The 19,974-nt window shown below is 41.8% G+C and overlaps 1 protein-coding gene across 1 annotated transcript in view; it reads left to right on the top strand.

Annotated features, from left to right (window-relative positions):
* Window positions 1-19,974, top strand: part of LOC124760357 (collagen alpha chain CG42342-like) — a 641,799-nt gene that overhangs the window by 16,418 nt on the left and 605,407 nt on the right. Inside the window, exon 3 of the mRNA XM_047249099.1 lies at window positions 14,546-14,581. Within this exon, the coding sequence (XP_047105055.1) occupies window positions 14,546-14,581 (36 nt within the window). The remainder of the gene's footprint in view (window positions 1-14,545; window positions 14,582-19,974) is intronic.

The raw sequence follows: 19,974 nt of genomic DNA, 5'->3' as shown, positions 1-19,974 counted from the left end.
ACAGCACGTTGCACGGCATCCCAGATATGCTCACTAATGTTCATGTCTGTTGAGTTTGGTGGCCAGCGGAAGAGTTTAAACTCAGAAGGTTGTTCCTGGAGCCACTCTGTAGCAACTCTGGACATGTGGGGTGTCGCCTTGCCCTGCTGCCATTGTCCAATTTCGTCGGAACGCACAATGGACATGAATGGATGTAGGTGATCAGACAGGATGCTTACGTACGTGTCACCTGTCAGAGTCGTATATAGACGTATCAGAGGTGCCGCATCACTCCAAATACACACGCCCCACACTATTATAGATTCTCCACCAGCTTTAACAGCCCCCTGATGACATACATGGTCCATGGATTCATGAGGTTGTCTCCACACTCATACACGTTCATCCGCTCGATACAATTTGGAACGAGACTCGTCCGACCAGTCATCCAACAGTCCAATGTTGGTGTTGATGGGCCCAGGCGAAGCGTAAAGCTTTGTGCCGTGCAGTCATCAACGGTATACTAGTGGGCCTCCGGCCGCAGCGATGTCGGAGATTTGATGTTTTACCAGATTCCTGATATTCACGGTACACTCGTGAAATGGTCTTACGGGAAGATTCCCACTTCATCGCTACCTCGGAGATGTTGTGTCCCATTGCTCGTGCACCGACAATAAGATCACGTTCAAACTCACTTAAATCTTGATAATCTGGCATTGTAGCAGCAATAACCGATGTAACAACCGCGCCAGACACTTGTCGTCTTATGTAGGCGTTGCCGACCGCAGCGCCTTATCCTGCCAGTTTACATTTCTCTGTATTTGAACACACATGCCTGTGCCAGTTTCTTTGGTGCTTCAGTGTATTAGCTACAGGACCAACTGTGAATCTGATAAGATTAGTATCGTCAGTTCCTCGAGACCTCTGAAGTAACTGAGGGCGCCTAAGGTGACACTGAGTTCTGCTGTAGGGATTGTTGCCTCTGGTGGTAATTTAATTCTTGCTTTGTGATATTGCTCAGATACATACAACCTGTCCCGTTGGAGCCTTTCGAATCATTAATGTAGATTAGTCTTGAAGACGTCCATTTGACATGACATCCGCTAGGATGTTATTATTCATACAGTAGTGGGAAAAGGCGGAATTTCGAAATATAGAGTCGCTAGAGGAGTAAGGTTCCTGTTGTTCCGGAATTTTGAAGCAGTGGACTGCAAGTTCTTTGACCTTCTATAATAGTTCATCTTATGAGAAATGGCATCATTCAGGAGAAATTTAGAGCTACTGTAATTCCGTTGAACATCCATAGACATTTCGTTCCTTTCGACCTGGAAGGCATTTGTTGGGGTTGACACAACAGATTCTGAGTGCTTTGTGCTGACGCTTGTATAAGAGAACTAAGACCCAGTCAGACACTGATGCGAAACAAAGAGAGCCATAATCTAGAAGTGGTTTTACCAATGTGTGCTTAAGGAGTGAAACTGATTCTTAGGTCGATCCTCTTTTTCGGTAAAAAAGGAACCCTTTTAGGATCACTGTTAAGATTCAGTTTTCTCAAGAACAGGTATAGGTAAGAAATTGAGATTTATGTTTTGGTTAGTAAATGTATTTTCATGAATTTGTATAGTTCTTGCATAGTAGGAAATGGATAGGTACTTCAAAAATGGTTCAAATGGCTCTAAGCTCTATGGGACTTAACATCTGAGGTCATCAGTCCCCTACACTTAGAACTACTTGAACCTAACTAACCTAAGGACATCACACACATCCGTGCCCGAGGCAGGATTCGAACCTGCGACAGTAGCAGCAGCGCGGTTCCACACTGAAGCGCCTAGAACCGTTCGACCACAGCGGCCGGCGGATAGGTACTATTTAAGTTTGTTTGTGAACACAAGGTGAATTGGCTGCTGTCGGGGAACAACTAGACATCGTTGCGCCGGCCACGGCCGACAGGACTCAGTCTGAAGCCCTAAGTTGCAACGACGTTGAGGCTCGTGTGGTGCAAGCAGCGACACCTCTGGCGCCATTGGAATCTCCTCGAAACCCCATTCTCATTGAACCTTCTGATGCGCAGCTGACCGCTTTGTCCCCAAGCGGCAGCGAGTGGCGGGCAGTGATGGGATCGTGTATCTCTGGGAGGAAGGCAAATGTACGAGCTGGTAATACTGCTGCCTTCTTATGCTGTAGCAACAGGTATGATAACACACCTGTTTAAAAAGGCAGATAAAAATTCACTTGACGCCTTTCTAAGATACGGTCTCGGGTCATTCCAACATGACTGTGTAAGCGTAGGCCAGATGCGGTTTAAATTCAAAGGAATGGTACTGAATGCAATTGCGAGACATTCGCAAAACAGGTCATAAACCGTTGCAGAAGCAGCGGAAAAAGCATGTCCAATTTAAATTAAAAAAAAAAACAAAACATGTTTTACAGAAGCTCGAAATTTAGTACCAACTTCAATGTGTAATGCTTTTAATAGTTGTGTTGTTGTGGTCTTCAGTCCTGAGACTGGTTTGATGCAGCTCTCAATGCTACCTGAGACTGGTTTGATGCAGCTCTCAATGCTACTCTATCCTGTGCAAGCTTCTTCATCTCCCAGTACTTACTGCAACCTACATCCTTCTGAATCTGCTTAGTGTATTCATCTCTTGGTCTCCCTCTACGATTTTTACCCTCCACGCTGCCCTCCAATGCAAAATTTGTGATCCCTTGATGTCTCAGAACTTGTCCTATTAACCGGTCCCTTATTCTTGTCAAGTTGCGCCACAAACTCCTCTTCTCCCCAATTCTATTCAATATTTCCTCATTAGTTATGTGATCTACCCGTCTAATCTTCAGCATTCTTCTGTAGCACTACATTCTTCTTCTTGTCCAAACTATTTATCGTCCATGTTTCACTTCCATACATGGCTACACTCCATAAAAATACTTTCAGAAACGACTTCCTGACACTTAAATCTATACTCGATGTTAACAAATTTCTCTTCTTCAGAAACGATTCCCTTGCCATTGCCAGTTTACATTTTATATCCTCTCTACTTCATCAGTTATTTTGCTCCCCAAATAACAAAACTCCTTTACTACTTTAAGTGTCTTATTTCCTAATCTAATTGCCTCAGCATCACCCAACTCAATTCGACTACATTCCATTATCCTCGTTTTGCTTTTGTTGATGTTCATCTTATAACCTCCTTTCAAGACACTGTCCATTCCGTTCAACTGCTCTTCCAAGTCCTTTGCTGTCTCTGACAGAATTACAATGGCATTGGCGAAGCTTTAAGTTTTTATTTCTTCTCCATGGATTTTAATACCTACTCCGAATTTTTCTTTTGTTTCCTTTACTGCTTGCTCAATATACAGATTGAATAGCATCGGGGAGAGGCTACATCGCTGTCTCACTCCCTTCCCAACCACTGCTTCCCTTTGATGTCCCTCGACTCTTATAACTGCCATCTGTTTTCTGTACAAATTGTAAATAGCCTTTCGCTCCCTGTATTTTACCCCTGCCACCTTCAGAATTTGAAAGAGATTATTCCAGTCAACATTGTCAAAAGCTTTCTCTAAGACTACGAATGCTAGAAACATAGGTTTGCCTTTTCTTAATCTTTCTTCTAAGATAAGTCATAGGGTCAGTATTGCCTCACATGTTCCAACATTTCTACGGAATCCAAACTGATCTTTCCCGAGCTCGGCTTCTACCAGTTTTTCCATTCGTCTGTAAAGAATTCGCGTTAGTATTTTGCATCCGTGACTTATTAAACTGATAGTTTGGTAATTTTCACATCTGTCAACACCTGCTTTCTTTGCGATTGGAATTATTATATTCTTCTTGAACTCTGAGGTTATTTCGCCTGTCTCATACATCTTGCTCACCAGATGGTAGAGTTTTGTCGGGACTGGCTCTCCCAAGTCTGTCAGTAGTTTTAATGGGATGTTGTCTACTCCCGGGGCTTTGTTTAGACTCAGGTCTCTCAGTGCTCTGTCGAACTCTTCACGCAGTATCATATCTCCCATTTCATCTTCATCTACCTCCTCTTCCATTTCCATAGCCACACGACATTTCCATTTCCATAATATTGTCCTCAAGGACATCGCCCCTGTATAGACCCTTATATACTCCTTCCACCTTTCTGCTGTCCCTTCTTTGCTTAGAACTGGGTTTCCATCTGAACTCTTGATATTCATGCAAGTGGTTCTCTTTTCTCCAAAGATCTCATTAATTTTCCTGTAGGCAGTATCTATCTTACCCTCGGGCAAAATTACGGCTGTAGTTTCCCCTTGCTTTCAGCCGTCCGCAGTACCTCAACAGCAAAGCCGTTTTGCTTAGTGTTACAGGGCCAGATCAGTCAATCATCCAGACTGTTGCCCCTGCAACTACTGAAAAGGCTGCTGCCTCTCTTCAGGAACCACACTTTTGTCTGGCCTCTCAACAGATACCCCTCCGTTGTGGTTGCACCTACGGTACGGCTATCTGTATCGTTGAGGCACGCAAGCCTCCCCACCAATGGCAAGGTCCATGGTTCATGGGGGAGGGGGGTACCACAACGAAACTCTGTCTCGAAATCCGGGAGAAGACTCAAAGACATTCTGGTCGCATAGTTAGCGAAAAAACACAATTAATACCTTCACTGCGCGACGACGATGGCGGCGGTACTGATGTCAACGCCACTATACCAGTGTTACTGAATACGGCTTTTCGAAATTCCTTCGCCGAAGACGCTAAAGTAAATATTCCAGAATTCTATTCGAGAACAACTGTCAACATGAGTAACTTAAAAAGTAGACATCGTTGGTGTACCGAGCACCTTGAATCAATTAATAATGGCAAGGCCTCCGGTGCAGATTTTATACCCCTCATGTTCCTTTCTGAGTATGCTGTTACGGTAGCTCTATATTTACCAATCATATACAACTGTACGCTCGTCGAAAAATCCCAATCCAAAGACTGGAATGTTGCTCCAGTCACACCAACACCCGATGAAGCAAATAGGGGTAATCCGCTGAATAACCAACCCATATCCCCAACATAGATTTGCAGCAGGTGTTTGAACATATACTATGTTCTAACCTTATGGGTTATCTCGAAGAAAACGATTTATTGAGAAACTGCCAACACGGATTCGGAAAATATAATTCTTGTGAAACACAAATAGTTCTTTATTCTCACGAAATAATGAGTGCTATTGATAGGGGATGTCAAGCTGATTCCATATATTTAGATTTTCTAAAGGATTTTGACATCGTTCCTCACAAGCGACTCCTAATAAAATGGGTGCCTGTGGAGCATAGTCTCGGTTGTGCGATTGGATTAATGATTTCCTGTCAGAAAAGTCACAGTTCATAGTAACTGATGAAAAGTCGTCGAATAAAACGGAACTTCCCAAAAGATGTGTTATAGGCCGTTTACTGTTCCTGCTATACATAAACGATTTAGGAGACAATCTGAGTAGCCCGCTTAGATTGTTTTCAATTGATGCTGTCATTTACTGTTATGTAAAGTCATCAGATGATCAAAAGAGGAAATACAAAATGATTTAGACAAGATGTCTCCTGTGGTACAAAAAGTGGCAATTCACTCTAAATCATTAAAAGTGTGAAGTCATCGACATGGGTATTAAAAGGAATTCGCTAAATCATACAAATCTGTAAACTCAACTACATACCTAGGTATTACAATTACATATAATGTAAGCTGGAACGATCACATAGATAATGTTGTGCAGGAAACAAACCAAAGATGCGATTTATTGGTAGAACACTTAGAAAATGTAAAAGGCCTGCTATAGGGATTGCCTACACTACGCTTGTCCGTCCTCTTCTGGAGTACAGCTGTGCGGTGTAGGATCCGTACCGGATGGGACTGACGGAGGCCATCTACAAAGCCTCGGAAATCTAAAAACATGGAATAAGTTTAATTACTTCGTGAGAATAAAGAGCTAGTTGTGTATCTCAAGAACGATATTAAATGAGAGAATGCCACGGATATGATACGCAATTGAGGTGTGAATCATTAAAATAAATGTATTTTTCGTTGCGGGAGAAATTTTTCATGGAAGTTCCATTAGCAAGTTTCTCCTCAGAGTGGCACCCACATACATAGGGAGGAATGAGCATCGTAATAAAATAAGATAATCAAAGATCGCATTGAAATATTTAAGTTGGTTTGATGAACCTTCTCCCAAGCACTTGATTGTGAATTGCAGAGTAATCACATAGATATAGACCCTAGCATACTGACTGACTCTCCTGCCGTGTCCAGACAAGCACAGAGGATAGATATGCCGGTCTGTGGGAGCTCCAAAATTAGGCTGGTAGTGGGAGCCGCTCAGAAGAATAGTAGGCAGATCCGGAAAGAAGGCGAAAGTGCACTCGATAAGTTTGCCTGGAGGTCTCGTCTGAGACGGGAATAGGGCTTCACCCGTGGTTTTTGATCGCTCTGGGTGTAATAGGCTTCAAAACGGAGCTCATGACGGCACGAATGATGCTTGCCGTCTCGTTTCTGAGGCCATCCTCAGTTCCTTTAGATGACTGTGCTGATGAAAAGAGCTAACATCACACGAATGGTGCATCCACATCTCCCTATATTGCAGCACCGTACCCTGAATCGATCGCGGTCCTCTGAATTGCCGGCCTGTGTGGCCGAGCGTTTCTAGGCGCTGTAGTCTGGAACCGCGCGACCGCTACGGTCGCTGGTTCGAATCCTGCCTCAGGCATGAATGTGTGTGATGTCCTTAGGTTAGTTAGGTTTAAGTAGTTCTAAGTTCTAGGGGACTGATGACCTCAGAAGTTAAGTTTCATAGTGCTCAGAGCCATTTGAACCATCCTCTGAATTGCATCCAAGCGAAAGTTCTAGACCAGAGGTTCAAAGGGTTCTGCGACGTTCTCAGGTGCGAGTTTCTTGTCTTCCGCTGTTAGGAAGGAATTCCAGCGCTCCTTTCAATAGGAGAGGCGAGCGCTACACAAAGGAAGCGGCTACTCGGGTGGCAGAGTTCGTGTGGCGTCCGTAAATCATTTATTTATTTTTTTTTTATTTTGGCGGGGTGGGGGGAAGCAAACCCCTCCTTTGGGTCAGTGACAAGTTTTCTACCGGAACTGAAAACGATCACCCACGTTACTCTCCGAAGAAAGCTTTCATCCTTGCAGATCGGAAAGATAATATGTTAATTGGTATTAGGATGCTGGTGGCGAATCCATGGTAAAATCCCAGAATTAGTATAGCTTATTAAAGGTAACAGTACCAACACGATACTGGAACCGCAGCGAAAACTCAGATTGGAGTATATAATGTGTTAAAAAAAGTATTTCGTATTTTGAGAGGACCAAAATGAGAAAGAAAAAGTCCAGAGAACATGGGTTTTAAAATGCATTCCATAAGAGCTATGAACACTCGTTCATTTTCGCTACTGTGAAAACATCTCTTTTACAGCGAAAGTGCTCATAGCTCTTAAGGTATTCCTTTCAGAGCCCATATTTACTGAAATTTTTTTCTTGTTTTCGTCCGTATACTTCCTCTCAAAATAATGGAACAATTTTTATTAACATCCTGTATATTGGAACCATAGACTAGAGGCTGCTGGTAGCAGTGTATTTACTGCCGTCAAGAACTGCACAGTATGAAACGAGGTTATTACCGATTCTGAATGTGAAATAATTTGGATAATGTTAAGCTTCAAAAGTGAGTCAAACACGGTAATCACATTCTTTGGTAGACAACATGTGCCACCGGCTGTAGTAGCAGAACACTTCAGAGAAAACTTAGGAGTAAGTTCCCTGATTATGTAATTGGGGGGGGGGGGGGGGGCGGGGGACACTTCTACTCGTCAGCAATAAAAATGGTAGAGTCATACACTTAACACTGGCATCAGAGACGGTGAACATGTGAGATCGTTCTGAATGTCTTCTTTGAAAATTATTTGAAGCAGATCGTAATACAGCCGGCACATTGACGGCGTCGTCTTAGAACTCCTAGTAAATAAAAACAGAGCATCGTTGTTACGATCGCCGTGGTAACATCAGTTACTACGGATGTTAAAAGAAATGTTAAGAAAGCTACGAAAACAGTTTTTGTTATCAAGAATGAAAGGGTACAAATTGATGAGTGTCTGAGTAGTCAGCATAGCGCATTCAGCTTTTTGAATGAAGATGTGTATCAAAAAGGGATAAAATTCAAAAGCATTACACAGTACGTCTTAGACTAGTAAGTGACGAGAAAAGTTGTGAGGTACGGGGTTCTACCCCATGGTTCACTAGCCGTGTTAACAAGCTGCTACGAAAGCTAAAAGCTCCATCTCATATTTAAGAGCTTTCAAACTGTAGTTATAAGAATATAGCCTAATAAAGCCAAAATGAACGTAAGGGAGCAGTGCAAGAGGCATTCATTGAACTCGAAAGTACAATTTTGTCGAACGATATAATTTTACCTTAAGTCAGTAACAGTATCGAAATCATCTCTTCATTCACCCAGTGACCACACTGGCTGTAAAACAGAAAATGACAGAGATAAGGCTGAAGAAATATCACTGACCGTATGATCTTTCGAAAGTATTTCACTGGGAAAGATAGTAATATGGTTCTTCGTTTCAATCACTGCACGGACGAGAAAATGGCAGATATTGAAATAAGTGATCGTGGAATGGAAAATAAGATAAATCAGCTCAATGGCAGAAAGATATCTGGATCGGATGAGATACGTTCAAAGATTATGTGAATGAGCTTGCTCTCCTTCAAGTAACAATTTATAGCTGGTCGCTGAAGCAGCGTTGGGTACGTAACGACTGGAAAAAAGCCGCAGGTTATGCCCTTTGTCAGGAAGAGTCATCGGAAAGATGTACTACACACCCAAAAGTATCTAAATGACCTGAATTACGTTTCGCCTGATGCGCACGCAGCCCACATAACGGAGATGTCTTGCAGGTCCTCTAGTCTCTTTGCAAAATGGTTCAAATGGCTCTGAGCACTATGCGACTTAACTGCCGAGGTCATCAGTCGCCTAGAACTTAGAACTAATTAAACCTAACTAACCTAAGGACATCACACACATCCATGCCCGAGGCAGGATTCGAACCTGCGACCGTAGCGGTCACGCGGTTTCAGACTGAAGCGTCTTTAACCGCACGGCCACACCGGCCGGCGTCCCTTTGCAGTACAGTCGTTTGACTATACAAAATCGATACCACAAGACATCACTAGAGAACACTGTTCTTTAAGGTAATGAGTCCAGTTGTAAATCAACACCACAGTATTATAAATACTAGGAAATGCGTCATTATAGATGAGACTGCCTTTAACGCTGGTAAACACAATTTTGTTGCGGTAAGTGACGCTTCAAAATTACTACCACACTCATTAAAATTTGAATTAACTAATTCCGTCACTTAAGCCATACCAGAATCTTTAGGAAAAATTAAATATTATTAAGTTCAAATGAAATAAATAGCCTTGTGACCCGGAGTGACTATTAGCTCTTTAAATAGAATGTTAAGGCCCAAACTAAACTGGCTGTGCATTATTTGGCAGCGAAGGGATATGATGGTTATAATGCGCATTCTGAACTACGGTGCAACCTGACGTTCTTCTCTTGGCGTTACTAGAGATGAAGGAGAGTTGTTCGTGTGTGTTTACATGCCAGAATTGTGAATCGAACTCATACCTCACAATTAGAAAATAAGGATCAGCACACCAGACCACTGAGGACCACATATGCTACATTCATGATTGTTTCCAGAATGAGATTTTCACTCTGCAGCGGAGTGTGCGCTGACATGAAACTTCCTGGCAGATTAAAACTGTGTGCCGACCGAGACTCGAACTCGGGACCCTTGCCTTTCGCGTGCAAGTGCTCTACCATCTGAGCTACCCAACACGACTCACGCCCCGTCCTCACAGCTTTACTTCTGCCAGTACCTCGTCTCCTACCTTCCAAACTTTACAGAAGCTCTCCGCGAACGTTGCAGAACTAGCACTCCTGAAAGAAAGGATAGCTTCTGTAAAGTTTGGAAGGTAGGAGACGAGGTACTGGCAGAAGTAAAGCTGAGAGGACAGGGCTTGAGTCGTGTTTGGGTAGCTCAGATGGTAGAGCACTTGCCCGCGAAAGGCAAAGGTCCCGAGTTCGAGTCTCGGTCGGGCACACAGTTTTAATATGCCAGGAAGTTTCATTCATGATTGTGTTGTAAAATGTGAGGCGCTTGTCACAAATCAGACAGGGTTGTAAAAATTCTATCCTATATTAACAAATTTAATTATCAACAGGCATCTGACACGAAAATTATACTACTCACATGTCAGCTGGTTGCAAAGACACTTTTAGCCATCATAACCTCGATGCAAAACCATTTTGAAATTTTCATTGTTTCAAGAAATTTATTAGATCGAGAAATACCGTTGAGGAGTATGAAGCTATTACTGCCATTATCGCTATTAAGTTCTTCATTCTGATGCTGCTACGCAGATGCTTGATAGAAATATTTAATGTTTCTTGGTCATTTTTAGAAGCGCTTTCCGCTGTTAATCGCGTTGCTTTTAACTTGTTAGTTCAACATCCAGTTTATGATAAAGCACTCAGATGCGTTTCACAAGTGTGCGAAAAGCTTTTAAAGAGAAAAAATATTTCGGATTGTCATAGAACTTTAGGAGCCCAGTTATTGTCTCAAAATATCTTGTTCGTAATAATATTTAATTTTGCCTAAAGCTTCTGGAGTGACTTAAGTGATGGAATTAGTTAAATCAAATTTTAAAGAGTGTGGTAGTGATTTTGAAATGTCACTTACCGCAACGAAATTGGGTTAAAAAATTAAAGACTGTCTCATCTCTAATGATGCATTTCCTAGTATTTATAATACCGTGATGTTGATTTACACCGTAAAGAACAGTGTTCTCTCGTGATGTCTTGTGGTATCGACTTTGTATAGTCAAACGACTGTACTGCAAAGAGACTAGAGGACCTGCAAGACAGCTCCGTTATGTGGGCTGCATTCGCATCAGGCGAAACGTAATTCAGGTCATTTAGATACTTTTGGGTGTGTAGTATATAATTTAATAGTCATGGGTGACTGGAATTTGAGAGTAGGGAAAGGGAGAGAAGGAAACATAGTAGTTGAATATGGATTGGGGCTAAGAAATGAAAGAGGAAGCCGCCTAGTAGAGTTTTGCATAGAGCATAACTTAATCATATCTAACACTTGGTTCAAGAATCATGAAAGAAGGTTGTATACATGGAAGAATCCTGGAGATACTAGAAGGTATCAGGTAGATTATACAATGGTAAGACAGAGATTCAGGAACCAGGTTTTAAATTTCAAGACATTTCGAGGGGCAGATGTGGACTCTGACCACAATCTATTGGTTATGAACTGTAGATTAAAACTGAAGAAACTGCAAAAAGGTGGGAATTTAAGGAGATGGGACCTGGATAAACTGAAAGAACCAGAGGTTGTACAGAGTTTCAGGGAGAGTATAAGGGAACAATTGACAAGAATGGGGGAAAGAAGTACAGTAGAAGAAGAATGGGTAGCTCTGAGGGATGAAGTAGTGAAGGCAGCAGAGGATCAAGTAGGTAAAAAGACGAGGGCTAGTAAAACTCCTTGGGTAACAGAAGAAATATTGAACTTAATTGATAAAAGGAGAAAATATAAAAATGCAGTAAATGAAGCAGGCAAAAAGGAATACAGACGTCTCAAAAATGAGATCGACAGGAAGTGCAAAATGTCTAAGCAGGGATGGCTAGCGGACAAATGTAAGGATGTAGAGGCTTATCTCACTAGGGATAAGATAGATACTGCCTACAGGAAAATTAAAGAGACCTCTGGAGAAAAGAGAACCACTTGTATGAATATCAAGAGTTCAGATGGAAACCCAGTTGTAAGCAAAGAAGGGAAAGAAGAAAGGTGGAAGGAGTATATAGAGGGTCTATACAAGGGCGATGTACTTGAGGACAATATTATGGAAATGGAAGAGGATGTAGATGAAGATGAAATGGGAGGAACGATACTGCGTGAAGAGTTTGACAGAGCACTGAAAGACCTGAGTCAAAACAAGGCCCCAGGAGTAGACAACATTCCATTAGAACTACTGATGGCCTTGGGAGGGCCAGTCCTGACAAAAGTCTACCATCTGGTGAGCAAGATGTACGAGACAGGCGAAATACCCTCAGACTTCAAGAGGAATATAATAATTCCAATCCCAAAGAAAGCAGGCGTAGACAGATGTGAAAATTACCGAACTATCAGTTTAATAAGTTACAGCTGCAAAATACTAACGCGACTTCTTTACAGACGAATGGAAAAACAGGTACAAGCCGACCTCGGGGAAGATCAGTTTGGATTCCGTAGAAATATTGGAACACGTGAGGCAATACTGACCTTACGACTTACCTTAGAAGAAAGATTAAGGAAAGGCAAACCTACGTTTCTAGCATTTGTAGACTTAGAGAAAGCTTTTGACAATGTTGACTGGAATATTCTCTTTCAAATTCTAAAGGTGGCAGGGGTAAAATACAGGGAACGAAAGGCTATTTACAAAATGGTTCAAATGGCTCTGAGCACTATGGGACTTAACATCTATGGTCATCAGTCCCCTAGAACTTAGAACTACTTAAACCTAACTAACCTAAGAACATCACACACATCCATGCCCGAGGCAGGATTCGAATCTGCGACCGCAGCAGTCGCGCGGCTCCGGACTGAGCGCCTAGAACCGCTAGACCACCGCGGCCGGCGGTTATTTACAATTTGTACAGAAACCAGATGGCAGTTATAAGAGTCGAGGAGCATGAAAGGAAAGCAGTGGTTGGGAAGGGAGTGAGACAGGGTTGTAGCCTCTCCCCAATGTTATTCAATCTGTATATTGAGCAAGCAGTAAAGGAAACAAAAGAAATATTCGGAGTAGGTATTAAAATCCATGGAGAAGAAATAAAAACTTTGAGGTTCGCCGATGACATTGTAATTCTATCAGAGAAAGCAAAGGACTTGGAAGAGCAGTTGAACGGAATGGACAGTGTCTTGAATGGAGGATATAAGATGAACATCAACAAAAGCAAAACGAGGATAATGGAATGTAGTCGAATTAAGTCGGGTGATGCTGAGGGAATTAGATTAGGAAATGAAACACTTAAAGTAGTAAAGGAGTTTTGCTATTTGGGGAGCAAAATAACTGATGATGTTCGAAGTAGAGAAGATATAAAACGTAGTCTGGCAATGGCAAGGAAAGCGTTTCTGAAGAAGAGAAATTTGTTAACATCGAGTATAGATTTGAGTGTCAGGAAGTCGTTTTTGAAAGTATTAGGAGTGTAGCCATGTATGGAAGTGAAACATGGACAATAAATAGTTTGGACAATAAGAGAATAGAAGCTTTCGAAATGTGGTGCTACAGAAGAATGCTGAAGATTAGATGGGTAGATCACATAACTAATGAGGAGGTATTGAATAGAATTGGGGAGAAGAAGAGTATGTGGCACAACTTGACAAAAAGAAGGGACCGGTTAGTAGGACATGTTCTGAGGCGTCAAGGGATCACAAATTTAGCATTGGAGGGCAACGTGGAGGGTAAAAATCGTAGAGGGAGACCAAGAGATGAATACACTAAGCAGATTCAGAAGGATGTAGGTTGCAGTAATTACTGGGAGATGAAGAAGCTTGCACCTGATAGGGTAGCATGGAGAGCTGCATCAAACCAGTCTCAGGACTGAAGACCACAGCAACAACAACAGTATATAATTTTCAGTCTGTATTGCTGACGTCAGACAGTTGTTGGGCTACGAAATATTTACTTTACTGATGTATTATGTCATCGCTGGAGAACATGCCATTAGTGTGGACGCCGTTGTTTACAGCGCTCTGAGTCTTGTGGACGAACTCTTCTGTTTAGTTTTGTTATTGTCAAGTTAGTTATTATTTTCAATTTTAAACACAGAAACCCGCAACCAAGCTCTTGATTGCAATGGTGATTTGTATTGTGTTATTATTCTATATGTTAGTTGTATATTATTTTAATCATGTTACAATTTATTTTCAGACCTCCTCTGCCAGAGTCTTACATTCATTTATCTATACCGACGGCAAACAGAATAAAGTCATCAGCAGGTCACAGTTGCTTAAAACATGGTGCATTACACGTATGCCTTCTCGTTTTGCCAGTGTAAGGTTATGGACACGTCCTGCAGAACATCGCCTTGTATGGTTCCTCTTCCCATTCTGACTTCACCGTTATCCTCGTTATTCTGATGAATTCCACGGAAACAATAGCACTAATGTCCATTTCTTCAGCATACTAACGTAGATGTAGTCATTGCTTTGTGTGTCACTAACTGTTAGTGCGTAGTGATATCACTGAAACTGAGCGCTCTGAAAATCTATGATTACTAGGTATAATGGTAAGTCATTCCCGGCTTGCAGACAGTTCACTATAGTGAAACAATTTCTTGTCCCTTTGCTCGATTAAAATCTAATGGATGTTTTATTCGCTTCTAAATAATCCTAGTGAATTTTGTGATGCACAAATAAATATATGAATTCTATGAATCTTAACTCACAAATGAAATTCAATATAACTCAAAACATTCCATTTTCTTTTTCAGGGAGCCATTGGTCCACCTGGAAAAAACGGTTTTCCGGTGAGTAGAACTTCTTTGTGTAGCTATGTTACTGCAACACTATATCTAGCAAAGCTAACACTTCGAAGTGTTGTCGAAAAACTTGTTTCCCTAAACAAACGCTGATAACATAAAAAATTTCTCCACTGCATCGACCATCTCTTAGTTTGAGTCAGAACAATAGAAGTATGTTAGCCGAAGGCTAATAATTTTAATAACAGCATCAAAACGGGCAACATCGGAGGGAGCCTTATCCAGCATGCGAACGGTGATCCTGTGATAGCTAATCACTTCGAATGCTCATTCATCATCTGTGATGATGGGAAGTGCCATTTGTAAATTAAATGCTCTCCCTCGTTCTCTGTTAGCTATACACAAGGGCCTCCAAACTGGGCACACAGGAAACAAAATATTTCACTGTTCCTAATGTATGTTTTCACGCATTCAGCAAACACTGTTACTCTGTAACGTACAGCTCTGCTGTAAGTATTTGCAGCACCACAAGAGACTGTTTTGAATTACGAAAAATATTTTGCTTTCTACCTGCATTATGCGTGCTACAAAGCGTACAGACCTTTGATTCGTAGCTTAGTTTAAAGAAATTTGGAGAAAACGTCTTAGTTATTTACTACAGTTGAAAAGTCCATATGATAGTGTGTGTTTCTAGTAACTTCGTTAGTATCTGTGTTTTGAATGCTGTCTGCTGGTTGTTGTTTCCGTAGAGTAGGAGAAATTTACTTCCTAGAAAATAAAAATGCTCATACAATTACTATTACAAAGTAAAGTAATAAACCATACTTGATACAGTAACAGAGGTTGTATAAAATAATTTGGATACTGGGCTGCATTATTATAAATTAATAAAGCAACTAAACTGTCGACGTTTCGACAGATTTGCTGAGGTCCTATTCAGGGCAGTTATCCGCCCTGAAGAAAGCCGCAACAAATCGGTCAGAACGTCGGCAATTTAGTTGCTTTAGTGGCTTATAATGACGTGGCCCAATACCAGAAACATTTTATTTAAAATGACGTCAACAGTGGAAGCTTACGAACTTGTATAAGTGTTTGTATAGTTTATACATTGTGTTTCGCATCGACAATCGTGACAGAACTTCAGTACAGACCTTTTGTTATTAAGACTGTAGAAACTTTATTTATCTTGAAGCATAATAGCTAGTATCTTCATCACTCATTCGTCATCCACTGCTAGACGAAGGCCTTTTTCAGAAGGCCCCGTGCATCGCTATCTTTAGCTGTAAGCTTCATGTTGCTCCTTCTTCTTTAGCAACATCAACTACCCAACTCCCGTTAGATCGTCACCTCATACTTCTCTCACTTCTTAGAAAACAGAAAATAACTGTTTGGTCTGGTAATATTCTGCGAATATTTCATTCCAAAGCATTTCATCCCTTCCACTTTTCGCGCCATCAACAGTTTCCTGGCAATGAAATTCAAATTTGAAATTCGGTTACAGTTTTCCGAATGGTGTCTACGAAAACTGTAAAGCGATGCACCGTTTCTATGCGAAATTTTGTGTAAATCTGAACAATCATTTACAAACGATGGATAAATCAATCTTGACATTGAGCACACGTGATCAACTGAAAGTCCACGCTGGCTGAGAGAAATGAATAAATAACGACCTTGGTCTGACAACGCGTGGTGCTATCTTTTCAAGAATCACATAATTGGTCCCTATTTTATTAATGGGAATCAAACAATCACAGGTGCCGTAGTTATTGGTAGACATCCCACTGGGCATAAGGCATTGCATATGGTATCAACATGGCGGATGTTATGCCCATTGTGCTTAATGTACACGGATGTTCTTAACAGTATAATTTGAGATCGTTGGATGAGTCATTCGCGAAACATTAAGTAGCTTAGACCAACAGTAGACTTCAACACCTCTGAACATTTATCTGTGGGAAAAATTAAAACAAGTGGTTTTCAAGGAAACACCGATGGCTCCCGAAGGCGTGTAACGTGTTGTGAAAAGTATGGACGAAATTCAACGTGCAGTATTGTGCGTATGTAGTCGCTTTTTTGCATGTGGTGGGGCAAACCTTTGTGGAACCATCTCTCATGACAGTGGAACAGTGTTATTTTGTTCCACACAGATGACGTCGTTTGGAGACTTGTTCAAAGACTCTTCCCAATGCCGTAGAAAATGTATAGTTTCATAAAAAAAAGTTGTCATAATTAGACAGCTATACGCGTAGCTTTGTGTACGTTAGAAAGTTCGTCACATTGTCCCCTATAGCGTAGCTAAACTCGGCGCTCCATCAATTTACTGGTCCGGATGTACTTCGGTGGCCCGTCTTAGCTGCCACACCTTTTATAACCTGAAACTATCGTGCGAATCTTGTTGCAGGAAAAGCAGATACCACACTGAGATTCACTGGAAGAATCTTGTTCGACCCAGTTGTGGAAATTCTTTATCATTACGGAAGACTTATAACGTTGGGTTAATAGAAGAAATAGGGTTGATTCAACGAAGATTGGTATGCTTCATCACGTGGCTCGTTAGTGAGTGCGAGGGCGCTACAGAAATGCCCAACAAACACCAGAGACAGGCTCTGCATGCGAGGCGTTGGACGTCACGGGGAGCGTACGTGGCTGGATAAGTTGGGCATCATGTAAATTCCTCCCTCATACGTCTCGCGAAACGACATCGACGAGAGAATCAATGAACTAGAGCTGATGCGGTGACTTGCCGACAGTCGTTCTTACCTCGTGCCATTCGCGGATGGAACTGCGAAGTGGGGAAAATGACGGCGGTGCTGGAAGTACTCTCCGCCACACATCGTTACATAGCTTATGAAATAATCATGTAGATGTAGACTCCTACAGCGTCAAATAGCGTTGAGACACGGGGATATCGAACAATTCCGCAACGATATCACGGTTCAGATTGCCTACACCTCTTCTCAACTGAAGCTGCCGTAGACCAGACACTGGAACATCTAACAGGAACCATCCTGCAGGCAGCTGGAGAACCCGTCCGCAGAACCCCGGCTGGCCCTCGACTACCTCGCTATCACTGAAGCACCCAAGTTAGTCCTGAAAGAAGCACTCGTAGAGCATTGCAATGAGGAATGGCTCACACGCTTCTCAGCCCTCAACATAGTGTATAAGTCCCTACAGCAATTCACGAACAGTTTATGAAAGACGCGTCCGAATTTATAACGCGACCGTCGGGATTTACTATGTAAGATGTTAATTCATTGAAAATGTGACCGTGAAGGCGTCTGACTATCCGATGCCGCGCGAGAACTAAATTTCAATTGGCGCGATGATATTTCCTCACTTTTATATACACGTATTGGAAGTTAGTAATTAGAGTGAAACAAAACATCTGTGACGCATGGAAGGTTCACATGGAGTAGCTAATGATGTGTTACATCACTGAATCGCATAATAATATAGTAACGTAATAATTACAACCATCATTCACACTATCATTCACTCACATTCAAATGGTATTCATGATGATGTTTGATATGTAGGGCACGGTCATCAGCGCCTGTCCGAAGTCCCAATTTTTACAGAGCCTAATTGTTTTCACAGTCCAATCTAGCCACTGTCACGGATGATGATGATGATGATGAAATAATGACGACAACACAAACACCCAGTCCCCGGGCAGAGAAAATCTCCAACCCGGCTGGGAATCGAACCCGGAACCCGTGAGCCAGAGGCAGCAACGCTAACCACTAGACGACGAGTTGCGGACAAGCAATAAAGTTGTGAAAATAACTGATAAAAGGAATCAGTTGTTTACAATGGTTTTAGTTCAATAGTCCCTGAATGTAAATATAAACTATTAATGAGAAACTGAACTTTACAAGTAACTGTCACTTAGCTCAGTTGTTGCTGTTGTAAGAGTATGAATGCGCTTGGTGGTAATGGGAGTTGATGATATGCACCCTTACTGCTGAACTGAGATTGGGAGATCGTGTGTGTTGGCGTTCACAGAAATATACATAAGGCTGAGAATTGAACTGCGGAAGACTATGTTTAAGTAATAAAAGTTATAGGTAAAAGAAAATTAGACTATTTTCGGATCGATGTGGTGGTTTATGTTGGAGAGGACGCCGGACGGCTGCTCGTGACGTCAGAGCTGGTAGTGTCCCAGCGTCTGCAGAGCAGTGCGGCATGCCATGGAGCTCTATCCATGGCGAAGTTCCGTGATCGTGGGACTCGATATATGTATAACACTGAACCGACTTTGACTCATCGTAAGGAGAGCCTGTTCTTGTTATTAGTTGATTGTATGAAGTTATTGATGATCGGAAATGAATCCGATGTGAACTTCCCAGTGCCTTTTACTACGTAATAGCAGTCATTTCACAGAAGAAGTCTGATGGAAGGCAAGGTCCCTCCGAAACGAGTAAGAAGATCACTTCAGTAGGAGAGAACCCTCGCACTGTGACATCGCTGTTCAGTGGTAGATAAATATTTTCCATATCCTTCCTCGTTTGTTTTACAGCCGTTTTACTTTATTTATTACATAGTGGCACATCTCTTCTTGTAGTATCCCCCTATAAATCCACGTTATAAATACTCTTCCGTACTCATTTCTTCGATCATTACAGAATACCCACAGATGCACACACAACACACGTCATTGCCACTCCGAACCAACTGCTGTAAACTAGTACTCTCACATTTGTTGTGATGAATAAAAACTTTGCCTAATTAGTGTAGCTCGCGCGCAAGTACATTAAATGTTTTACATAATTTTCTCCTTGTCAACACAAATGGTTCAAATGGCTCTGAGCACTATGGGACTCAACTGCTGAGGTCATTAGTCCCCTAGAACTTAGAACTAGTTAAACCTAACTAACCTAAGGACATCACAAACATCCATGTCCGAGGCAGGATTCGAACCTGCGACCGTAGCGGTCTTGCGGTTCCAGACTGCAGCGCCTTTAACCGCACGGCCACTTCGGCCGGCTTGTCAACACACATTTTACTTTTCAGTATAGTCTAACTTTTGAAATAATTGATTACACAAATGATGACATCCACAAAAAATAAAGTGGCAAATTTATGCAGACAATTTCTTGTGCTACAACAGATGGGGTTATGTTTATGGTTACAGAACAGTGGCGCATACTTTGAAATATTCCAGATCTTATTACGAAATTAATCACAAATAAAATTATGCTGTGCTTTTATGTTCCGCAAGTGAGTAACTAAGTGTATGTTACTGTCTTGGCATAATTCCACCACTGACTTTACAGCTAATCTTGTCTTGTTTTGAGCAATGCCGATCGGGCGAATACGTTCACTTACATATTTGAGAAACAATTGCGACCTGCAGATGTACAGTACAAAAAACACGAAGACATTGTTCGACTGCAACATTACTTGAAGTAAAGCAATTGCTACTCTTCGCCCCTAAAGGC

Source organism: Schistocerca piceifrons, chromosome 1 (assembly GCF_021461385.2).
Source record: "Schistocerca piceifrons isolate TAMUIC-IGC-003096 chromosome 1, iqSchPice1.1, whole genome shotgun sequence".
Lineage (NCBI taxonomy): Eukaryota > Metazoa > Arthropoda > Insecta > Orthoptera > Acrididae > Schistocerca > Schistocerca piceifrons.
This window is presented reverse-complemented; position numbering and strand designations above follow the sequence as displayed.